This window comes from Brachyistius frenatus, unplaced genomic scaffold, assembly GCF_029030835.1.
Source record: "Brachyistius frenatus isolate BFR_SWC_R1_liver_20210118 unplaced genomic scaffold, ASM2903083v1 Contig_16, whole genome shotgun sequence".
NCBI classification, from domain to species: domain Eukaryota; kingdom Metazoa; phylum Chordata; class Actinopteri; family Embiotocidae; genus Brachyistius; species Brachyistius frenatus.
This window is the reverse complement of record NW_027210615.1, coordinates 1,897,434-1,917,936: the sequence shown is the minus strand read 5'-3', so window position 1 is coordinate 1,917,936 and position 20,503 is coordinate 1,897,434. Positions and strand designations below refer to the sequence as shown.

Genomic DNA, 20,503 nt, shown 5'->3' with positions numbered 1-20,503 from the left:
CAGACACACACACACGCACACACGCACACGCACTGTATAACCTCTCTTTAAATCATTTTCACTGTCGAGCATTGTGCCCTTATGCCAGGCATTTCGGAAGCAGGAGATTGGTTAGCAATCTGAGGTGGCAGCAGTCTGGACCAGATGTGTAAAACATGTGAAACCACCATTTTAAAAGGAAGTGGAGCTCAAACAGCCCTTTAAACTACACATACTGTGATAATAGATCTGCAGGCCACCAGGATTACATCCCACTTGTTCTGTAGTATCCTGGTATCTCATTTTTGTACACACATGAAAAAGAAATCAACAAGTGGAAGAAGTTATATCAAATATCTCCTGTAGCAATTACCTGCAGAGATAATGTACAATGCAGACAGGTTGCACTCCACCATGAAAACTCATGTCTTAAATAAGAACTTCCACATGTTCACATCCCACATTTCAGTCCTTCCTTCCTCTCTGCACACTCTAGAAACGAGCTCCACACACAGACACAGTTAGTAGGGTGCTTTTGAAGTCCAGTGGCGCGTTTGTTATTTTTAGTTTACATTTACTTATTTAACAAGTCATAAAACAGTTATTGTTCTCCTCATGAGTGAAAGGAATCAGGTTGAGTTCAGTGTATTTAATCTTTTTAAATCCTTACAGTATGAGCAGATTTTTCTTTTCATGTGCAGAAAATTGAGACTTCAACACAGTTTTTCATTCTCTTTCTGTCCAATTTCTAAATATTTGTGTGTCTTTCGCTCTGTCCTCTCTGGTTTAATAAGCAGTGTAGGGAGAGACTTCAGGGACAGACAACAACAGGCATGATTGTAATCGCTGCATTGGAGATCACATATCCTCTTCCTGCTCGTGGTTTCCAAACACTTTGGTCAGCTGATCTGGGAGCTTTTATTTCTCCCTGCTACTGGTTCCTGTTGAATTGGAGAGCTGACAGAGGAACAGTTAAAGGAGGACACATACAGGGAAGAATAATTTTTATTAGTAATAACATTTTCATTAATTATTGCAATTATTTAATAGTCAATTGATTGTATTCTTAGTTCATTGATTAATTATTCTAGCCTAAAAAAAGTACAAATATTGTAAATAAAACTACCAATAACAATTTCCCGAAGCTGACAATGATACTTTTAAAATGCTTGTTTTGTCTAACCAACCGAAGATATTCAATTTAATATCTGACATAATTTGATTTGATACATTTTTATTATTGTCATGCATGAACAATATGTCCAACCCAAACAGGCTTACAAGGAACTTTTACTTACAACATTTGGAGCCAGAATAACAAAAATAATTTCCAGTGACTCCGAACCCCTAAATGATTCAGTAATGTTCACTTGAGGAGTCAAGGTACCAAAGTTAACTGAAAGCTTTCTTGGATCATTTGCAGCACAAGCACGAGTGTTGAAAGGTAACAGTCTGACGTTTCATCCCGAAGAGTCAGAATAGGTAATTCTATAGAATAGAATAGAATATAGAATAGGTAGGTACTACCGGCATTGAGTTAAAGAAGTTTGAACACAGTAAAGTAGGTTTTTATTTCCACCTACATTTTGTTTTCTTTTTTCCCGACAAATACCTGCAGATGACTGTAGCTGGGTTTTTAAAGTTTTTTTTCGAAGCCTGAGCAACAAAGGTAGCCAACTTTTTTTTTTTTACAACTTTTCTGTCATAATTAGTATCATAGAAGTTAAAACCAGCCAATTTTCATGCTTGAAAAACTGGAACCAGTGAATTTTTGGGCATTTTTGCTTAAAATCAACAACAATAATCAATCAGTTATGGACGTTACTTGTGTTAATCTCTCTCACTTCTTGACCCCATTTTAACATTTAATCAACAGGTTTCGTCTTCATTGAGTGCAGAGCTAATATATCACTGAACAACATACGAGAGCGGTGTCACCATGGTGCAGCTACTACACTCTATTCGACACTACACTGGGCCCCTTCTTGATTTTCCAGTGTGTGTGGAGTTTTTGTTCCCAGCAGCTGCTCCCAGAACAGAATTATTTGTAGTGATCAACAACCTGCAGATATATTATGGTGATTTTGAACTCCAGGGCCCGTTAAAGCCAAACTGCAGCGCAGACGCAAGCTGTGCGGTAGTCGTGGTGGTGATGGTAGTAATAGTAGGTGGCTATTTTTGACCTGCTGAACAAATGGCTCGATTGTTCTGCCTCTAGGTGCATGAAATCACTTGATATGTCAGGGGTAATGTTATATAATACTCTCTGAGGGGCCCCACATGACTGTGTGTGTGTGTGTGTGTGTGTTTGTGTGTGCGCATTTGTCTACTTTTCATTTCTTTTAATTCTGTATTTTTCTCTTTCTTTGTGACAGTCCGCATATATCTACCGTATTTAGTTGCAAATGGCACAGAGAGACTTTGTGTTAGTGTATGCGGTGTGACCCGAGGTAACATCGTCCTCAACGTTTTATTACTGTGTCAAATCAATTCATGTTGTATTAACCTTTGAGCTGAAGGCCTCTCGCTGTGGTCAGCTGGGTAGCTGCTCTGTTATTGGCCTCCAGCCGCAGCCTGTCTCAACCCCTCGGGATGTCTCCCTCTCTGACTCTCACCCTCACACAAGCACATACACGTAGACGCTCTTAATCCGGCTGAAATTTACTGAAGTTGATGGCATTTTTTTTTCTAAGGATTTATTCCTGTGGCATTTGGGGAGGAAAAACCTTACATTTTCACCTCGGTCCCACCCACCGCTCCAGACCAGAAGCTTTGGATCTAAAAAAGCAGTGACTTACATTTTACCGTGTGCCTCTATCAAAGCAAATTTGCATTTATTTAGGATCACAGCATGAGATCAAGGCACCTAAAACTATGAAAATGAACACTGAAGCCACTGATACTGAATAAATCAGATCAAATCCGTTTTTTTTGTTTTGGTCTTTTAAACTGTAGGCCTCAAATGGTCAATAGCTCTTTAAGGCCCTCTAACCAAACCTCATTCAGTAATAAGACAATTTTTGGTTCACCTAATGCAAAAACAGAACAAACATTTGTTACCAAAGATATTTATGTACTTATAAATTGAGACTTGTGTTTCACTGATGTCGATCTGTCAGGAGGACCCATCATCTTGCACATCGATGACACGACGGTCGGATATCTGATACTGTAAAAGACCAGTGTGGGCCACATATATTAGTCTGGCCTTAATCACAAGCTTTCCGAACCAGACTCCTCATTGTACTTTGATATCGTCTGACCTAAAGCGTAGCACCGAGTAATGATTCGGCTCACATGCACTCCAGATCACCGAGGTGACTGACACTGACCTCGGATCAGATAGCGTGTTGTGGGCGCAGATGTAACAGGATCTCCTCTCATCTGGATAGACTCCTGACTTTACATCTAGCTGGGTGTGTGTGTGTGTGTGTGTGTGTGTGTGTGTGTGTGTGTGTGTGTGTGTGTGTGTGTGTGTGTGTGTGTGTGTGTGTGTGTGTGTGTGTGTGTGTGTGTGTGTGTGATGAATTGTCTCCAGTGACGTTTACAGCTTCAGGCTGATTTCAACCACTCTATGTAGTGGAGGAGGCGAACGACATGATACATGTTTATTTAATGCGTCTGCACTGGGTCGGTGTGTCTGGGTGTGTGTAGCCGTCAGGGTGTTATGTGGAGACGGGTTTCTCAGAAACTTCTCTGAGATGTTCACACAGACGGTGCAGAAAACAGACAACAGTCCTGCACCAAAACTGGAAAGAGTTGCAATAATCTGTGCAAATCACAACATATTCTGGGTGGAATATGTTTCATATTATAAAGGGGAAGCATACTGATGCATAATTATATGCTTGATATATGATTTATGAGCAAAAACAACTTAGCTTCTTTAGCTAATGTCTATTGGAGGAAATTAAATACTCAACAAGTATAGCACTTAATTTGTTTGTGGTCTGAAACATTTGATAAACCAGTTCATTACTCACCACTTGCAGACATAAGTCGTATTTGTATCATCTGGATTGTGTAATTACAAATGAGCTGCAAGTAATGTTTGTCAGAATTTCATTTGTTAATTTTTTTGGAGATGAATTGTTTCTTCTACAATGATATTCAGTTTAGTATCATAGAAAACAAAGAAAACCAGCAAATATTCATATTTGAGCTGCTGAAACCAGACAAGAGAACCAGACCCATTTTGTCTTAAGAATATGACAAACAAACATGCAATAGACTTTTATTATCGACTGATTGTTTCACATCTTCAATTGTTTGTGGAGGAACAAGCTGTCTTCACAAATGTTTCAGGATGGATTTGGGTTCGTCCATGGTTGTGTTGATGTATGGATATTTTTGGTCTGTCTCTGTGTGTGTGTGTGTGTGTGTGTGTGTGTGTGTGTGTGTGTGTGTGTGTGTGTGTGTGTGTGTGTGTGTGTGTGTGTGTGTGTGTGTGTGTGTGTGTGTGTGTGTTCATCCCTGACCAGAGTGCAGAGCATGTGCAGGAATGTTAATGTCTTCTTCCTTTGTTGTCCGTGCAGACAGCCGAGTGTGACGGTGCATATTCATGAAGCCTTTTTCTGGAACATGTTAACTTTTGCCGAGATAAAAAAAAAAAAAAAAAAAAAAAAAAAAATGGAAAAGAAAGGAAGCAGAAAGAGTAAAGAAATACTGTGCTTCTATCTCTTCACTGCTTTTGCTTCTATTCCATTTCATCTTATTTTGTAGTTTGGAAACATGAAGCAAATAAGAACACGAAGTACGATTCGGATGTCAGAGTCCTGTCAGCAAATCCAGTTACACACACACACTGAGGTTCATTAATGTTTTGCAACTGCAACAGGAACCAAAGCTGTGTCTCTGTTAGCCGCTCTGGCAGTCTGCCACCTCAACAAGTTACGTTCACTCACAAAAATCTCCATGTGAGCAGGTCATGCAGTCAAGCGTTGCATCTCGAACTCTGTTATAAAACAAGTGAAAAAACATGTTGGTGTTATTTAGAGAACTAAAATAGAGAAGAGAAGATGTTTGGCTTTATAGACTGGCCATATTGCTGGCTTGCCATATATTTATTAGATGGTCTTTTTTTAAAAATTATTATTATTTTTTATCTGATGTTATTGACTTGATCCCATCTTGAATATTTCTCTCTTCATCCAGCAGAAAACATATTTAAAATTGTGTTTACTCTGGACTACGTTTTGACATCAGTTTGAGTCTGATCTTGCTGAGTTGAATCAAACTGTGTCCTGCCTGCAGGGTATTCAGAGGCTTCAGCAGGATAAGCACATATCTTCTGTCGTTCTTATCTGCAGAAGAGCCTTTGCTGTAGATTGTAGGTTTTCTGTAGCTACCAATCTCTCCACTGCGCTCTCTACCACTGGCTATCATTCACCATTGTTTTGCTGACTCACTGTTTTCACCACTGATAACCAGAAACCTCATTCAGTTCATTTAAAATAATATCCCTTTTAGTGTTGCAAAGTATTTGTGAGGAAAGACTAAAGTAAGAGATGTGTGGCATTAGCATTAATTTCCCTGATCCAGTCTTGTGTTTCTAAGTGAGGAGTGTGTGTATTCTGTGTTGTCGTGGCTTGTAATGATAAAGGTGGACTGAGATCTGTGTGACTGCGTGCGATGTGTGTTAGAAAAGATAAAGGGGGGGGGATCCCTTTGAGTGAGCTGCTGTTGAGTGGCTTTATCTGCTTTGGGAAATGTGGAGAATGCGTTTGATGTGAAGGAGAGCAGGAGTGTGTGTGATGGAGAAGGAGGAGGCTCAGACAGATGTGCTGCAGGATTGAAGAAAGATTGACACTTTGAATTTTTGGAAGATTAAGTTCCAAAGGGTTCTTGAAGGTCTTGACTTTTACATCTTGTGTCAGCTAACTCTCAGGGACTTTAAAATATATTGTATTTAGATCTGTGAGAGTGAAAGACACTTTTCCCTGTGAAGATCCCCAGAAAGGCTGACCAAGCAATCTAATTTAAATATTTTCTCGATGATGAAGGGTTTCCTCCTGTTGCTCTGGGAGTCGCCCAGTACAATCAGTGTTGCTGTTGGCTGCTGAGCAGCTGTATTATATCAGCTGGAGGAAGCATTGATTTGCTTAAGGGCATTTCCACAGTGCTCGTTTCTGTCAGTGTCCACATTCCTGATATGTGAAACATTCCTACAGCACAGCACTGAATGCCCTGCTGCCTCAGGACGTCTGCGTGTTACCAATCATGACCTCTGACCTTCTTTAAAGGACGGCAACACGAGAGAAAAAAAAAAAAAAAGACCCACAACAAGCATTGAAGTATCAGATCTTTGCATAGAACAGTGGCTGTTCTGAAACCCAATTGCTCTGAGAAGAGAATTCAGTTTTCATATAAGTTGAGTGTCGGGATATTCCATATGGCATCGTTCACAACAATATCACAGTGGTCTTTTATATGATTAGAAATAAATCCTGTCATGATAATGACAACGTTCCGATTTTTTGGACACAATGCTTAAAGTGGCTCAACAATGGAGGAAAAAAAGAGAGGAGAAAAAAAAGAGGAGTGACTTCAGTAGTTTAGAAGAGTTTAATTACAAAAGACCAGATGAACAACAAACCACAGTCAGATGTTAGTTCTTACTTAATATCTGAAGGCAAACTGTTACATTTATACTGACATGAAGAAATACAACACCGATTGTATTGCAATTGTATGTTCTTCAAATTAGTAATAAATTATGTTTCAGTATTTTGTCTGGTCATCAAGAATATTTGTATTATTTATTTAAGCCCATGTCGACCATCCCTAGTTTAGAATTTAAAAATCAATCTCTGTTTTTAAAAGATTAAACGATGGTGCATTCATGCAACACAAATAAATACTTGTTCCTCACCTTTGTTCTGATTGAGATGTTGCAGAGCCATCTTATCAGATCACTAAATCACCTGTCAGTCAAACAGAGTACTCATTTTCTTGTCTGTTCAGTCCCTGCTCATGCTACCCAGTTCTTCTGTTTGGTCCAAACAAAGCACCAACAAAATCGATCACTTTTCTTTGTGCCAGAAGATGGCTCAGAGTGATACCTCACCTGATTGTGTAAAACAGTAAAAGAAGAACTGCTGATGATCCGGCCTGAATGAGTTAGATCAGAGCAGTGCACAGCGATTGATCGAAGTAAAAGCATGTTGTGTTTCTGCGTGTTGCGTTCAGGCTGAGTGGGTCTCTCCGCCGTGTTGTTGTCTGTGCAGCAGAAAGCAGATTGACTGTCATTTGTCAAACAGGACAGCACACCTGGTGCCTCCTCTCTGACAGACGGGCGTTCACATAATGAATAAGCTGTTCTGCAGATTCCAGCTTCCAGATTCCAGCTTTGGGCGAATTGCAACACCTAGTCAAGCGAAAGATGACAGAGACACAATGAATGTTTATGTGTGCGTGACCTGAGTGTGAGTTTTGTAAATGCTATTTTGTTGGCATGCAGACCCGGTGGAATCCTAGAGCACCTGTTTGGATGAAGCAGAACAGGTTGTAATGACTTATTTAAATTCCTCTTTTACAACCTCACACAGCATTCATAAATCTCTCTGAGGATGAAGAAACAGTTGCCAAATTTAGAAACATGTAATTCTGGGAATGCAGCATTGTGGCTCGTGGTCACCTGTCGAACACGAGTGTTGTCCAGGTGTTTACCTCGACTGAAACTAAAGCACCACTTCAAGTTATTAAGACTCCATTACACTGTAAATGTCTTATTTATTGCCAAGAATATACACCCTTCTTTTGATTATTATGCCTGTGTTTATTTTAATCGAGGCAATGTCATTTTGTTTACCTCATCTGATAGAAGAAGGAGGAAAATTTCCTGTCCAGAAGAGGGTTTTTTTTTGCCAAAAGAATAAATAGCATTTCCTTTAACTTCCACATTTGCAGTTTTAAGTAAAATGTCAGAACAACTCTTAGATGCATTGTCACAAAAATGTTGTACAGACGTTCACATTCCTCAAGACAAATTGCCATAACCTATATTTTCTGCAACTTTTGCATCGAGTGCCGTCATCACAACTCACATTGCGTTTGTGAATTGTCGCGTTTAATGACTAATGACCTCCGAAGCTAATGAAAGCTGTGCTTTGTGTTTGGTGATAATTTTCAAACGTTAACTTGCCAAATTAAGATGATGAAAATGTTAAATGTTACACCTGCTAAATCATGAGCATGTTAGCAAGCTAATGTTAGCATTTAGCTCAAAACACTGCTGTGTAAATCGTCTCGAAGCCGCAAGGGTCCTTTTTGATCTATTATTTTACTAATGTTGCATAAACGTGTTGATTGCAGTGGTTACAAAAAGTCTTTTGAAGATCAGTACATTGTTAATCAGGTCATATTGTTTAAATTAAGAGAAATAATACATTATACAACTAACACATTATCCACACGTTTCTGACCTCACTATAACAGGTTAAAACCAACTGTATGGGGCTGGCAAATGAGATTCTGAGATAATCAATTATCAAAGTATAAAGTGGAGATAACACTTCATGAACTATTTGTGTACTTTGTGAAGTACTTATGAACTAAACATGACAGATGATTTTGAGCTGTGATTTTCTCTGTACATTATGAGAACATCAATCCGTCCTCTCGCATGATGTCTTCCAGAGACAGGTGGATGATTTAGTTGCCACTGGTGTCCTCACTTAACATGTCATGTTTTCAGTTAAGAGGGTCGTCCTCATCGTGCTGTCCTCGTAACGCATACGCACGCACGCACACACACACACACACACACACACACACACACACACACACACACAGCACAGGGTCATTATTAAACTTGTTGACAGCCACACACACTACCATTTACACTTGAACACTCAAGTATGCACCACCACCAGAGCAAGACCGTAAATATAGAAACAGTTTGGCGACGTGTAGGCAGGCGGGTCCACGCACGCACGCACGCACGCACGCACGCACGCACGCACGCACGCACACACACACACACACACACACACACACACACACACACACACACACACACACACACACACACACATATAAACCAGAGTCTGGCCAGCTGCTATGGGAAGAGGTTTTGAATGGGAGCAACAGCTGTGGATTCCTCAGGAAGAAGGAGGAAGAAAGAGAGGTAGGAGATAGAGAAGGGAGCGAGGGAGGGAGATACGTTGCAGATGAGGTTGCAGAGTGTCAGAGAGAGCAGGCGATGAAGAGAGACATCAGTGATTTATTTGTCTTCTTTTATCAACCAGATTTTGACACTTGAGTATGACTTTTTCATATAATGAAAAAATGTAAATACCATTGCAGAAAAATCCAGAGTTTCCTCCGTGCAGAAACACATGTGATCACGTACATATGTGATTTTGCACGTAGGAAAGTTAAAATGTGAAAACATGTTGAAATCACATGCTGCACATGTGCTGCACATGTATTTTGTCCATGGGAAACGTGTGATTTTGGAACATTTTCATGGTGTAATGTGTGAAGCCCGTCTAGTTTCCCATGTGAAACCTACTATTCCGTCATTGAAAGAAGAGGAAGGATTAGAAACTTGGTGTCATTACAAAATTTGAACTCCGGCATGGATCACAGTACCACTTTGCTGACTGTACTTGTCTACAAAACCCTTTTTTATTTTCCTTACAAAAACATAGTTCCGTCAATTATGCACACGTTTAATAAATATATCAGTTTTAGTAATTATCTATGTTTTTCAACGTTACACACAGTTCAGTCGTTGCTCTAAACTACAGAGAGAGAAGAGACACAGAAAACCATGTGATCCTAACTGTCAGTACCGGACTATTCATAGAGATCCTGTGTTGCACAAGGCTCAGTTAGCAACATCCTTCACCTTTTACTCCATTTGATTAATAATCACTGTTTTGTTCTTCACCAAACGTGTATTATGATTAAAGCTTTCATAATCGCTCCTTCAAACTTTGCAGCAAAAGTGCTTCACAGGAAGTGATGAGTTTTACAAATTCAGATGAACAGATCATTGTTTCAAACGAATGAAAGAAGAACTGGGTGGAATCAGCAGGTGTAACAATCGCCATTGTTTGAGCAGACAGAGAAAACAAACAGCACCACCCACAGAAACGAGAATGTCATCAAAAAGAAAATCCAATGAGTAAGATGTTAAATTGCTGCAACCAGGTTTGAGTAACAGGTGATCGCTCTCAGGAACACCACACCATTGCACTTCTCCAAAACTAAAATAAGCCTCTGGAGGATTGAAAAAGCAGAAACAATCACTTGAAATTACCCCTGCTGAGAGATAGTTTCTTCAATAGGCTGTTAAGAAATAATTATAACCAATTAAAACACGACCGTGTGCCAGGATCACTGCTGTGTGTATATAGAATAAATTACACTCCTCTCAATGTCATTACATGAACACTTTAAAGGAATAGTTTTATATTCTGGGAAAAACATTTGTGGGATGTCCTGAAATGTTAAAATATTCCTTTAATAGTGTGCAAAGAAAGACTGTCTGAGCCCAGTCAGTCCCACAAACTATTAAAATAGATGAAACACAACTTAACTGGGTTGTCAATAGCTGACTTAGTAGTTTTCCATGTTCCTATAATGGGTGTGTTTGTAAGCATGTGTGTGTTCGTTACATCAGCGTGTTGCCTTCAGGGCTGCTGTTAGTCATTAATCTGAGTTGTTAATGGATGTCAGAGCCGTCAGCTTCTCACTAATACGTATAGGAACAGTGATTTGGAAGTGGGTGTGTATTTGAGAAAGGGTGACGCTCAGAGGCTGCTTTGGTGTTGCTGACTCTTACGTGTGCCCTAACGGGAAACTTATTGGCCCAAGGGCACTGCGGCGGCAGCGTCACGACAACAGCACGGGGAGCAGAGGGGAGGAAATGGGAGTCTAAACTGAGCTCTCAAACAGGAAGCCACCCCGGTTCTCTCATTGTTTTTTTTTTTTTAACAGACTCAACTTCCTGCCTGCCCGACCGCCCTCCGTTACCATGGTTACGATCCCTGTTGTTTACAGGATGGGTTCTAATGATCCCACAGTGGCCAGAGCTAACAGCCATCACCGACCAAAGTGTGACACTGACATAGTATGAGGCGGAATTTGACGACATTGTTTCCTAATTTTGCCTTAATTGTCTCAAATACATTTCCAGGCAGAATTTGAAGCGTGTTAAGAACGCTTCAGAAAGGCGTTTCTGTCTGTCGCCTGTGCACACCCTGCTAAATGCTCACGTGCTCCCTACTGGCAAGGTGCAGCTACTGTGTGAATGAAACGATGAAATCAACAGTTTGGTCCTGGACAGTCAACAAATCGAGGCAGAGAGGGAGGGGAGGAGAAGAAAGAGAAGGAGTTAAAGAAAAAGAGGATGTGGCCGACAGTAAAAGATGACTGGAGGGGAGTGGAGCTCTCTGTCTAATTATAGATCCTGCTGTGAGCTGGCTGAGACAGAAGTGCTACTGGGCTTTTCACATAGCCGGATATTTACAAGACAAACCCGGGTATGTGCATTTGACTTTATTTGTAGTTTCCATGCGTGCACATGCACACACGGGTGTTTCTCTGGAGATGTATGAGATGTGAATGAATAGGAGGATGAAACTCCTTGGATGTGTGTTCATGTATGTGGCAAACTGTGATGATCAGCCTAGTTTGGCGATGAGATCGAAGGGCAGCAAGAGATTCTCAACTGTCTGTCCCTCTAATTCTGTGATAGTGTCCTGTGCTGCTACACTTGTTTGAACAGCAGCAACAACACAATGCAGAAGAGATGTGTGTTTGAGAGCTCGCTGAACTAATAGACTGCAGAGCTGGATGTTTATGGAAACTCAGTGAGGACTAAAGAAACTGGAACCATGGTGCATTATACATCAACCTTCCTTTGTTACTGTCACACACACACACACACACACACACACACACACACACACGAATACAGATGCTTACCCCTCTTAAACTTTTGTACTCTGTCTTATCTGGTATCGCTGCTGTTTTAGGTTTGTTAGCACATGCAGGTTTGTTATGTGTCTATAACTATTTGGAGATTATCTTACAAATGATATCAACTGACATATCCTATATTGACGAAGACTGCCAAAATATACGCCCTGAAGTGGCCATGTCTAACACAGGGCAACCACATTTTAACTTTGGTTTAGTCCCACAAACTTCTTATGATAAATTAAAAAACGTTACATGTTTGAACGTATGAATCTTTCCATCAGGTGTGGTTTTGAGGAGTATATATTACTTATTCATAAATAAGGCTATTGTAATACTATTGTACAAACTTACTTCTAAAATGTACAAGTGTGTGATTTCTCACCAGTAAATGGAAAAGATAACCTTTGTTAGTAAGTATTTCAAGTTACGTCAGCAGTGGAGTTAGATGTTTTTTTGACCACTGCTTCTTATGCATTTGCAATTTCACCTTGGACCTAAAAATGAGCAGAGAAATATCAAATTTTGTCTGAAATTTATAGGGAACAGAAAGAAATCGCAGGGAGCCAAATCTGGGAAGTATGGTTGGCGGGAAACGTTGATTGTGTTGTTGAGAAACTTCCATGTTTTGAACACGTCGTGATGTTGGAGCCCAAGTCCACTGTTCAGGTCATTTGCAGCAAATCTGTTGACAGTCTGACCCTGTGGGACAAATTCACATTGCACAACCCCACGAATGTCAAAGAAACCCCACCTGGTTGTGCTCCTGTCCTCATGCACCTTCCTCGGTCCTGGACGGTGACGTTCTTTCCATTCTAGACACATGAACTCAAACACCTCACACGGCTCATTGCTACATTGCTGTCGGCTTTCGAATGCATTTCAGGGGTCTCTGTTGCTGATGTTGCGACTTTGACACAAAATTGTCCACTCTGTTCAGATTCATGTTGAAATCACAAATGGCAAAATCTTTGTTAACCAGTAAAAAAAAAAAAAATCAGATTTAAGTGTAAATTAAAGTGCAAATCTCCAGACAATATTAAACAGTACATCCCAGAGATTTCCTATCTGTATTGCTCTGCCATAATAAAAGAGACAACTGCCTAGAGAGGAAGGTTTAAAATGCACTTTCAGCATATTTATTTTTGGTTTGCTCAATAAGGAAGTGAAAATAGTAAGATTTCAACAATATAATCATTCCAACTGTACAATGTAGTATCCATTTATTCAGCGAATTTCTAGTATTGATCTAAACTGCTGCTGTATAATATCAGCTCTCTGATTTACTCAACGAATATTTTACCAGAAGACAGAAATTCCTCTCAAAAACATTTCTGTATTCTGTCAAGCTGTGATCTCAAGAGCACATCCTGCCCCTTAATTGCTACTGCTGAGTCTTATTTAAAGTTTTGCATATGGTCAGACATCTCGCTTGCTTAAGAAAATCCAGCCTTCACCCCGCAGCTCCGGCCGTGCCTTCGTTTGCTTTAAATGAAACCGGAAACGACTTCTTTGGCAAAGAGCTGAAAAGACACGCTCTGAACTTGGATCAGTAACGACACAGTGATTTGTCAAATGTCACAAGTATGTGCAGTCATATTTGAACTGACACTCCCAGGAAGCAAATCACATGTGGATCTTTTTATTATGCACAGTGAGTCAAATAAATAATACAAAGAAGTGCCAGGAGAAGTGTTATATTTCTTTTGGTGCTCACAGCATCCAAAGAATCTTTTCAACCCACGTGCACACACACACACACACACACACACACACACACACACACACACACACACACACACACACACACACACACACACACACACACACACACACACACACACACACACACACACACACACACACACATAGAGATTATAAAAACACAGATGCCTTTCCAGAGAATAATAGAATAGAGTCAAGGAAAATTGCTTTTTTTTTCTCTCATCTGTGTCTTTTATTTGGGGTTTTTCCCCCTCTGATTTAACAACTCTGCTTCTGACTTTTACCTACATTAAAGGCCCTTCATTTGCATCAGTCTTTTTTTGTGTGTGTTCCTACAGCCTCACAGACACCCTGGCGTAATGACATTTATCTACTGAAAGAAGCTGTTGCCTCTAAAAGGTGTAGTGTGATTCAGACACACTCATGCATGCAGTACAGTCAGAAGAGAAGAACTATATTTGGACGTGTAACGAGACACAAAGTGGTAGCGTCTGCTCCGCTGATTGTTGACTTAGCACGGTGTGTCTATCACTAGTGGCACTATGCTGGCTGTCAGCTGTCTGTCGAGAAGCACTCCACTTATCTGCAGGTTGTCAAAGATTGCTGACCAACTCGCTTTTCTTGTCTTTTCACTTCTTTCGCCCTCTTTTTTTTGCATCAGCTTTCCAATTTTTTTTTCTTTTTTTGTTTTCTTTTCATGGTTTCTGCAGCTCGGAGTTATTGTCCTCTCTTTGTTTTTCAACATCTGTTCCCTCCATGAGAAGGTGTGCAGGGAGAAAGGGACAGAGGAAATTACAGAGAGAGAACTTTGTATATCCTTGTCTTACCTGTAAAACCAGTCCTGACTGAGCTGTACCCAAGTTCAGTATAAATGAATAGAAAGGGGAGGAATCAGGAGGAAGGGATTACCCACAATGCCAGGCTGTGGGATGGACTCTTTGTCTTGCTCGGTCAGTTACACACACACACACACACACACACACACACACACACACACACACACACACACACACACACACACACACACACACACACACACACACACACACACACACACACACACACACACACACACACACACACACACACACACATTTAATTTAGTCTGTATGGAGAACATGCAGCCTACCTACCAACCTAATCTGTTTGATTAATCAGCACATTCCCAACTGCTTCTATGAGCAGACAAACGGTATCATACTGCACCCGTGGTGATTTCCATAACGACACACTTGACTCTCCCACACACACTCACACTCACACAAAGTAAACGTCTATCGCCATTGTTTCAAGAGGATCTCGCGGTTTTGTATGCCGTCATTCAATCCAACAGAAAAACACATTTTGATCTCAAATAACTTAAAATTTTGGCAGCAGTAACATATTGGAGTTCTTTCCCGTTTACACACCCTGAACAGCTACTGTGGGCAACGCTCTGTTTTAGTAAAGATGACATCATGTTGTCTTCATTATGGAACATATCCTGTATGTGCATGCATCCTTTTATCTTAATCCCTTTATGGCAATCTGCCAAAAAACGATATACTCTATGTAACTATACAGGCAGTTCAAAAATAGTTTTGATATGATGTAAATTTTAACAGTAAAATAATCAAAATTAATTTTTTAGAGCCCAACGTGTTGTTGTCAAATTTTGTGTGAGACTAAAACAAACAGATTAACAAATATGAACAGAACTGGGACAGTTCGACCTAAATTAAATTGCAGTTTTAAAGTTTTAAAGTTTAAATTGCAGTCTGTTGCCGAGAATCCCAAAAGAAGTGCGGTGAATCTTGTGAACTGTAGGAGCAACAGAACAAAAACCACGTTGCTGTAAATCCTCCTCGTATTAGTACTGATTAAGTTTTAAACAGGGCATCTGTTTTCTTAATAGTTATTTGACTTCCCTGACAGTTCTGAGCTGTCTCAAAGCAAACGTATCATGTTACCTCCTGCTCCCAAATGGACCTATTGCTTAATTGTATGTTTCTACTTGGATGTGCATGCTTTGTGTGTTATTCTACTGCGTGCCTTCCCAGCTCTGTTCGCTGAGAAAAACTGTGCTATTTAAATGAAATCAACATACAATCACAACTCCACGGTAAAGATTAGTTTTTCTTCTCTGAGTACAACACGCAGATGTAATGAACTGTAATATAATATCAGCTTTTAAGAGAACTAAAAACACTCATAGTACTTGGAGAGGCCCAGGAGAGAGACTGTGGATGGATTAAATGTGGTTGCAGAAGTTTAGAGACAAAATCACGAAATGTTTTTGAGACTTAAAGTCATGTTCTGTACATGGAAGCTGTGTTATTTCCATTCATTCTAAAATACATTATGTATCCACTGGGTAGCAGAGTTAAAGGGATTAGTTTTTATTATTTAGAAAGGGAAGGTCACTTTTTCAAGCACTGCGGAAGTATCACTAAACATGGAGTAACCAACGAAGGGCTTCAAATGTTCTTAATTATTTAAAATAGATAAATGTTGATTACAGTTAGTAATAACAGTAAATGATCAGTACACACTCTTTAAAGGTTTGAGTTAGCAGGAATCAATTGGGAAATGTGTCTAATAATGTGATCACTGTTTGCAAAGACAGAAAATCAGGGAGTTAAACGTCAATAAAAGCCACTTTACTTCGCTGTCCTTTGAGAACGATTGATTTCTTTTGCTAAGTGGTTTTATACCAACGCTTCTTTAAAATCATAAACAAGTTTAGCAACATTTGGCACTGCTGCGAATTTTCTAAACTAAAATTGTCAGTGATAATGACACCATGAAGAAGTGGTTGGGCTCTCTTTGCTCTCAGAATACTCTAAATTACCTCCAAAGTATAAAATCAACAACAGCAAGTGTGTGTTTGCTATTTATAACCCATCGGAGGCAGGGAAAGTGAGAGACACTGGTGTTCCAGACTGTGTGTGTGTGTGTGTGTGTGTGTGTGTGTGTGTGTGTGTGTGTGTGTGTGTGTGTGTGTGTGTGTGTGTGTGTGTGTGTGTGTGTGTGTGTGTGTGTGTGTGTGTGTGTGTGTGTGTGTGTGTGTGTGTGTACTGTAGCAGCCTTTGTTTCCTTGTATAAGCATGTTCTCCTCGCCTTTTTCTCAGAATAATAACCTTGTTATTCCTTGCTGTCATTCCAAAGAATATGTGCAGTGTGTGTGTGTGTGTGTGTGTGTGTGTCTGTTTATGCGCAGTGTCAGTACTCCTCCTCCATATTAGGAGCTACAAATGCAGAGAGACAGTCTGAATGCCGACCATGGCTGGAATAACAGAAATCGCTTGGCAACACACACACACACACACACACACACACACACACACACACACACACACACACACACACACACACACACACACACACACACACACACACACACACACACACACACATTACTATATCACATTAACCCAAATAGAGATTCTAATGAGACCACAGTAAGTGGTGAGGATCCCAGTGTGTGTGTGTGTGTGTGTGTGTGCACAAACGTCAGCTTGTAGGAACAACACCAGCAACATACCCGTCTGTTCTATTCTATTCCCTTTCACCCATTTCCAGTGCTGTTGTTGGCGTCGGGCCGAGTCTTTCTGTGAGTGACATTTACTTCACACACTGCGGCCTGACATCTGAGCGCCAGGCGCAGCAGCACACAGATGATGTCACATGAAGTTATTTCAAGGCCGCCTGCTCTGTGGATATGTGTGTGTTTAAATTTTGGGTTTCTGCAATAGGTGTTGCTCCAACCTGTTTGTGCGTGCAGCTGTGTATGAGTGTGCCACTTGTAAAGGTGTGAAAATTGACATTATGTGTCTATATGTGCTCTGAAAGCTTGTTGGTGAATGTGTGTTTTTGTAAGTGTGTGCTAACATGCATGTGAATGTCTGTATGTGCTTACAGCTGTGTTTCTGTGTTAATGTGAGTCACTCTGCATTTTTTGGTGCCGTGTGTGTGTGTGTGTGTGTGTGTGTGTGTGTGTGTGTGTGTGTGTGTGTGTGTGTGTGTGTGTGTGTGTGTGTGTGTGTGTGTGTGTGCGCGCGCGCATGTGTGTCATAGACAGAAACCACCCCCAGCCTTTTCCCAAGCTGTTCCCTTCCTGGATCCTGTTTTTAGCACCGGATGAGGCAATATTTCCCATTGACTCGGCCATGCAATGCAAATAGCCCCAACAGCATGCAAAGAGCATGGAAATCCGTGTGTGTGTGTGTCTGTTTGTGTGTGTCTTCATATCGGGCAGACAAAAACAAGCTTAATATTTTATTCACTGTATGTGTTTTTTTTAGATGCAGGATGAGATACAATAAACTATGCAGCTGATATAAATGCACTGAAGGTGCTTTCACACCGACATTGTTTGTTTGGTCTGGACTTCTGAACTTTTCAGTTTGTTCCAAACCAACAAAGCAGGTGTGAAAGGCGCCTCGAACAATGGTCCGAACCACAGGATCAAAATTTGGTCAGACCAAAGGAGGTGGTCTCTGTCTGGTTCAAACGGAACTATGGTTACCGAACCGTGGTTCCGTTTGAACCGGACTGAAACCACCTTGTTTACAGTGTGAAAACACTTTTTGGATGGTTCGGACTTTTGGAGCAATCACAGAAAGTTGAGGCAGGCAAAAACACAACGAGATACAAAATAGAAAGACGGAAAAGAACCGGAATGAAAATAAAAATGAGTACTGGTAGCACATGAAGAGAGGAGGAGACAAAGCATTTAATTGTAATTTGGTCCAATAAAGAGATATCAAAACTCGACTTTGGAAAAATGCATAAATATGACAAAACTTTATTATTTTCTGAGTGAAAAAATAGGTTACTAATAGTAATCTCATAATAATAGTAGTGTTGTGGCAACAAGATAAATCTGTTTATACATTTTCCTCCATTTAAATGGAAAAAGATGACAACACGCTGATGTCAGACGCATGCCCATAAACAAATCAATCAGTGTCACAGAATCGCAATGCAAAACCAAAATTAGCTGAATCAAATGTGTAGAATTTAACAAAAAAAAAAGAACTTCAGTCCAGACATTCATGTGTGAAAAATGCTCAAAGTTGATTTCCACCCAGTGTCTGTGCATAAAACCAAGTCATTTAGTTTAGGTTTTTTTTTCCCTCTCTTTTGGGGTTCAGTATCCTGGATGGGGCTCCTTGGGGTGGTTGCTGAAGAGACTAACTCTCGTCCTTTTTACCCGACTAAATTATCTTAGTAAGGAAACAACACTCCTAGTTATGGATGCTTTTTAACTGTATGACAGACCACCTAATACACTATTATAAGCAGCCGGAGTAGTTAAGTCACACTCGGAAGGTTTAGCATCGTAAGAGTTTGAGACATAATATACACAATTTACATTTTGCACCACATAGGCCGACAGAAAATACAAATAACAGAAATTCCCATTGGCTATTTTAACATGGTTAATTTCTGTGCTCATTTTAGGAAATGTTATGGCCATAACAGTGAATTGATTTTTCATTGAGAAATTGTGAATTTAGTAAAAAAATTGTTTACTTAACTAACAAACATCTGAAAGTTTCAAATTGAAAATATGGTTTTCTTTCCTTCATGTAAACCAGATTAGTACAGTAAATGTATGATGTCAAATAGCTGACTTTATGTGAAACTGAATGTTCATGGTGATTTTTGCAATGCGGTTTACATCTGCAAAGAATCTGTCACATGAAAGCATAGTTTTACTTTTTACATGTCATCCCCCAAACATTTCATTTTGCTTTGGACTTCCCATAGAGCCGTTGGGATGTTGGGATGAAGTAAATTTACACCCCTCTCCTGTCCTCTCCTCTCTCTCCCTTCATCACCTCTCTTTTCCCAGACTCCTCGGTGGCAGTGCCGGTGTCGTGCGCCACCTTGTTTCCCATGGACCTCAGGGTGGGAGAGCGGGGGATGCGCCCTGGTTCGGACACGGCGCTCCTCACCCCGCTGCACCCGCCTTTACTCCTCTCCCCGTTCTCCCCACAACCCCGCACCTCCTTCTCCCAACAACAACTGCACCAGCAAATCCGGGTAAAGAATACAAACATATCATCTCTGTAAAGATTAAATGCAGTTTGTATTTTCTTACACACCGATCTTCTGTGACCATTTGCGTTATGTTGATATGATATAAATATGTGTGTGTTTGTGACGTAGTTTAATATGGAACAGAGGAGGCGAGAGCAGGAGCACCATGAGAAACAACAGGAGCTGCAGCAGCTAAAACACAAAGACAAGAGTCAACAAAGTGAGTCCACACACACACAAACACCAAAATGAAACTTCACCTTCTCTGACATGTTACTACAAGTTTCAATTAACATTTAACGTCATTTTTTTGCTGAGCTTTATATAAAACCATTTCCTCGTCTTTAAAAATAATTATGGCCCAGAGTGCCGATCGTGGTCAGAGAGGAAAGTCCCTGCAAAGAAACCCTATTCATCCGTGTTGAGCAGTGTTACTCCACTTTCAAAGGTGTTTGCTTTGAAATGAGAGCTAAATATAACCTGACAAGTGGAGGTCCAACACTGGAGTTAAATATAGTTGTGGGTCTGGGCACATAAAGTCACTGGGTCAATATTGACTCGATCACTCCTAGCACCTGCTGTCACCTCTGTGCGCACACACACGCAGAAATAGAAGCAAACAAATGACCTCACATACATACAAATGCATCCATGCATGTATGCATGTCATACATATTTGCAGAAATTCCCCACAGAATTGTCTAGTTGCCTTTATGACATGTTTTAGTATTAGTCACTGATTATGTCTGGGACAAATCTGAATACATTTTTGGCTGGGATTTTTCTTGGTTCTCCTTTCATGCTGTTGTAGTTAGTCCTTCTGTGTTTTTGACTGGTTAGT

The 20,503-nt window shown here is 40.3% G+C and overlaps 1 protein-coding gene across 7 annotated transcripts in view; it reads left to right on the top strand.

The window, feature by feature from the left end:
- hdac7a (histone deacetylase 7a) overlaps nucleotides 1–20,503 on the top strand; it is a 66,170-nt gene that overhangs the window by 20,684 nt on the left and 24,983 nt on the right. For 6 of the 7 annotated variants that reach the window (XM_069693908.1, XM_069693909.1, XM_069693907.1 and 3 more), the window contains 2 exons: nucleotides 19,475–19,665; nucleotides 19,792–19,882. In XM_069693908.1, the coding sequence (XP_069550009.1) occupies nucleotides 19,475–19,665; nucleotides 19,792–19,882 (282 nt within the window). Of the gene's footprint in view, nucleotides 1–11,111; nucleotides 11,472–19,474; nucleotides 19,666–19,791; nucleotides 19,883–20,503 lie in introns of those variants that run through there. The other variant, XM_069693913.1, reaches the window with a different exon arrangement.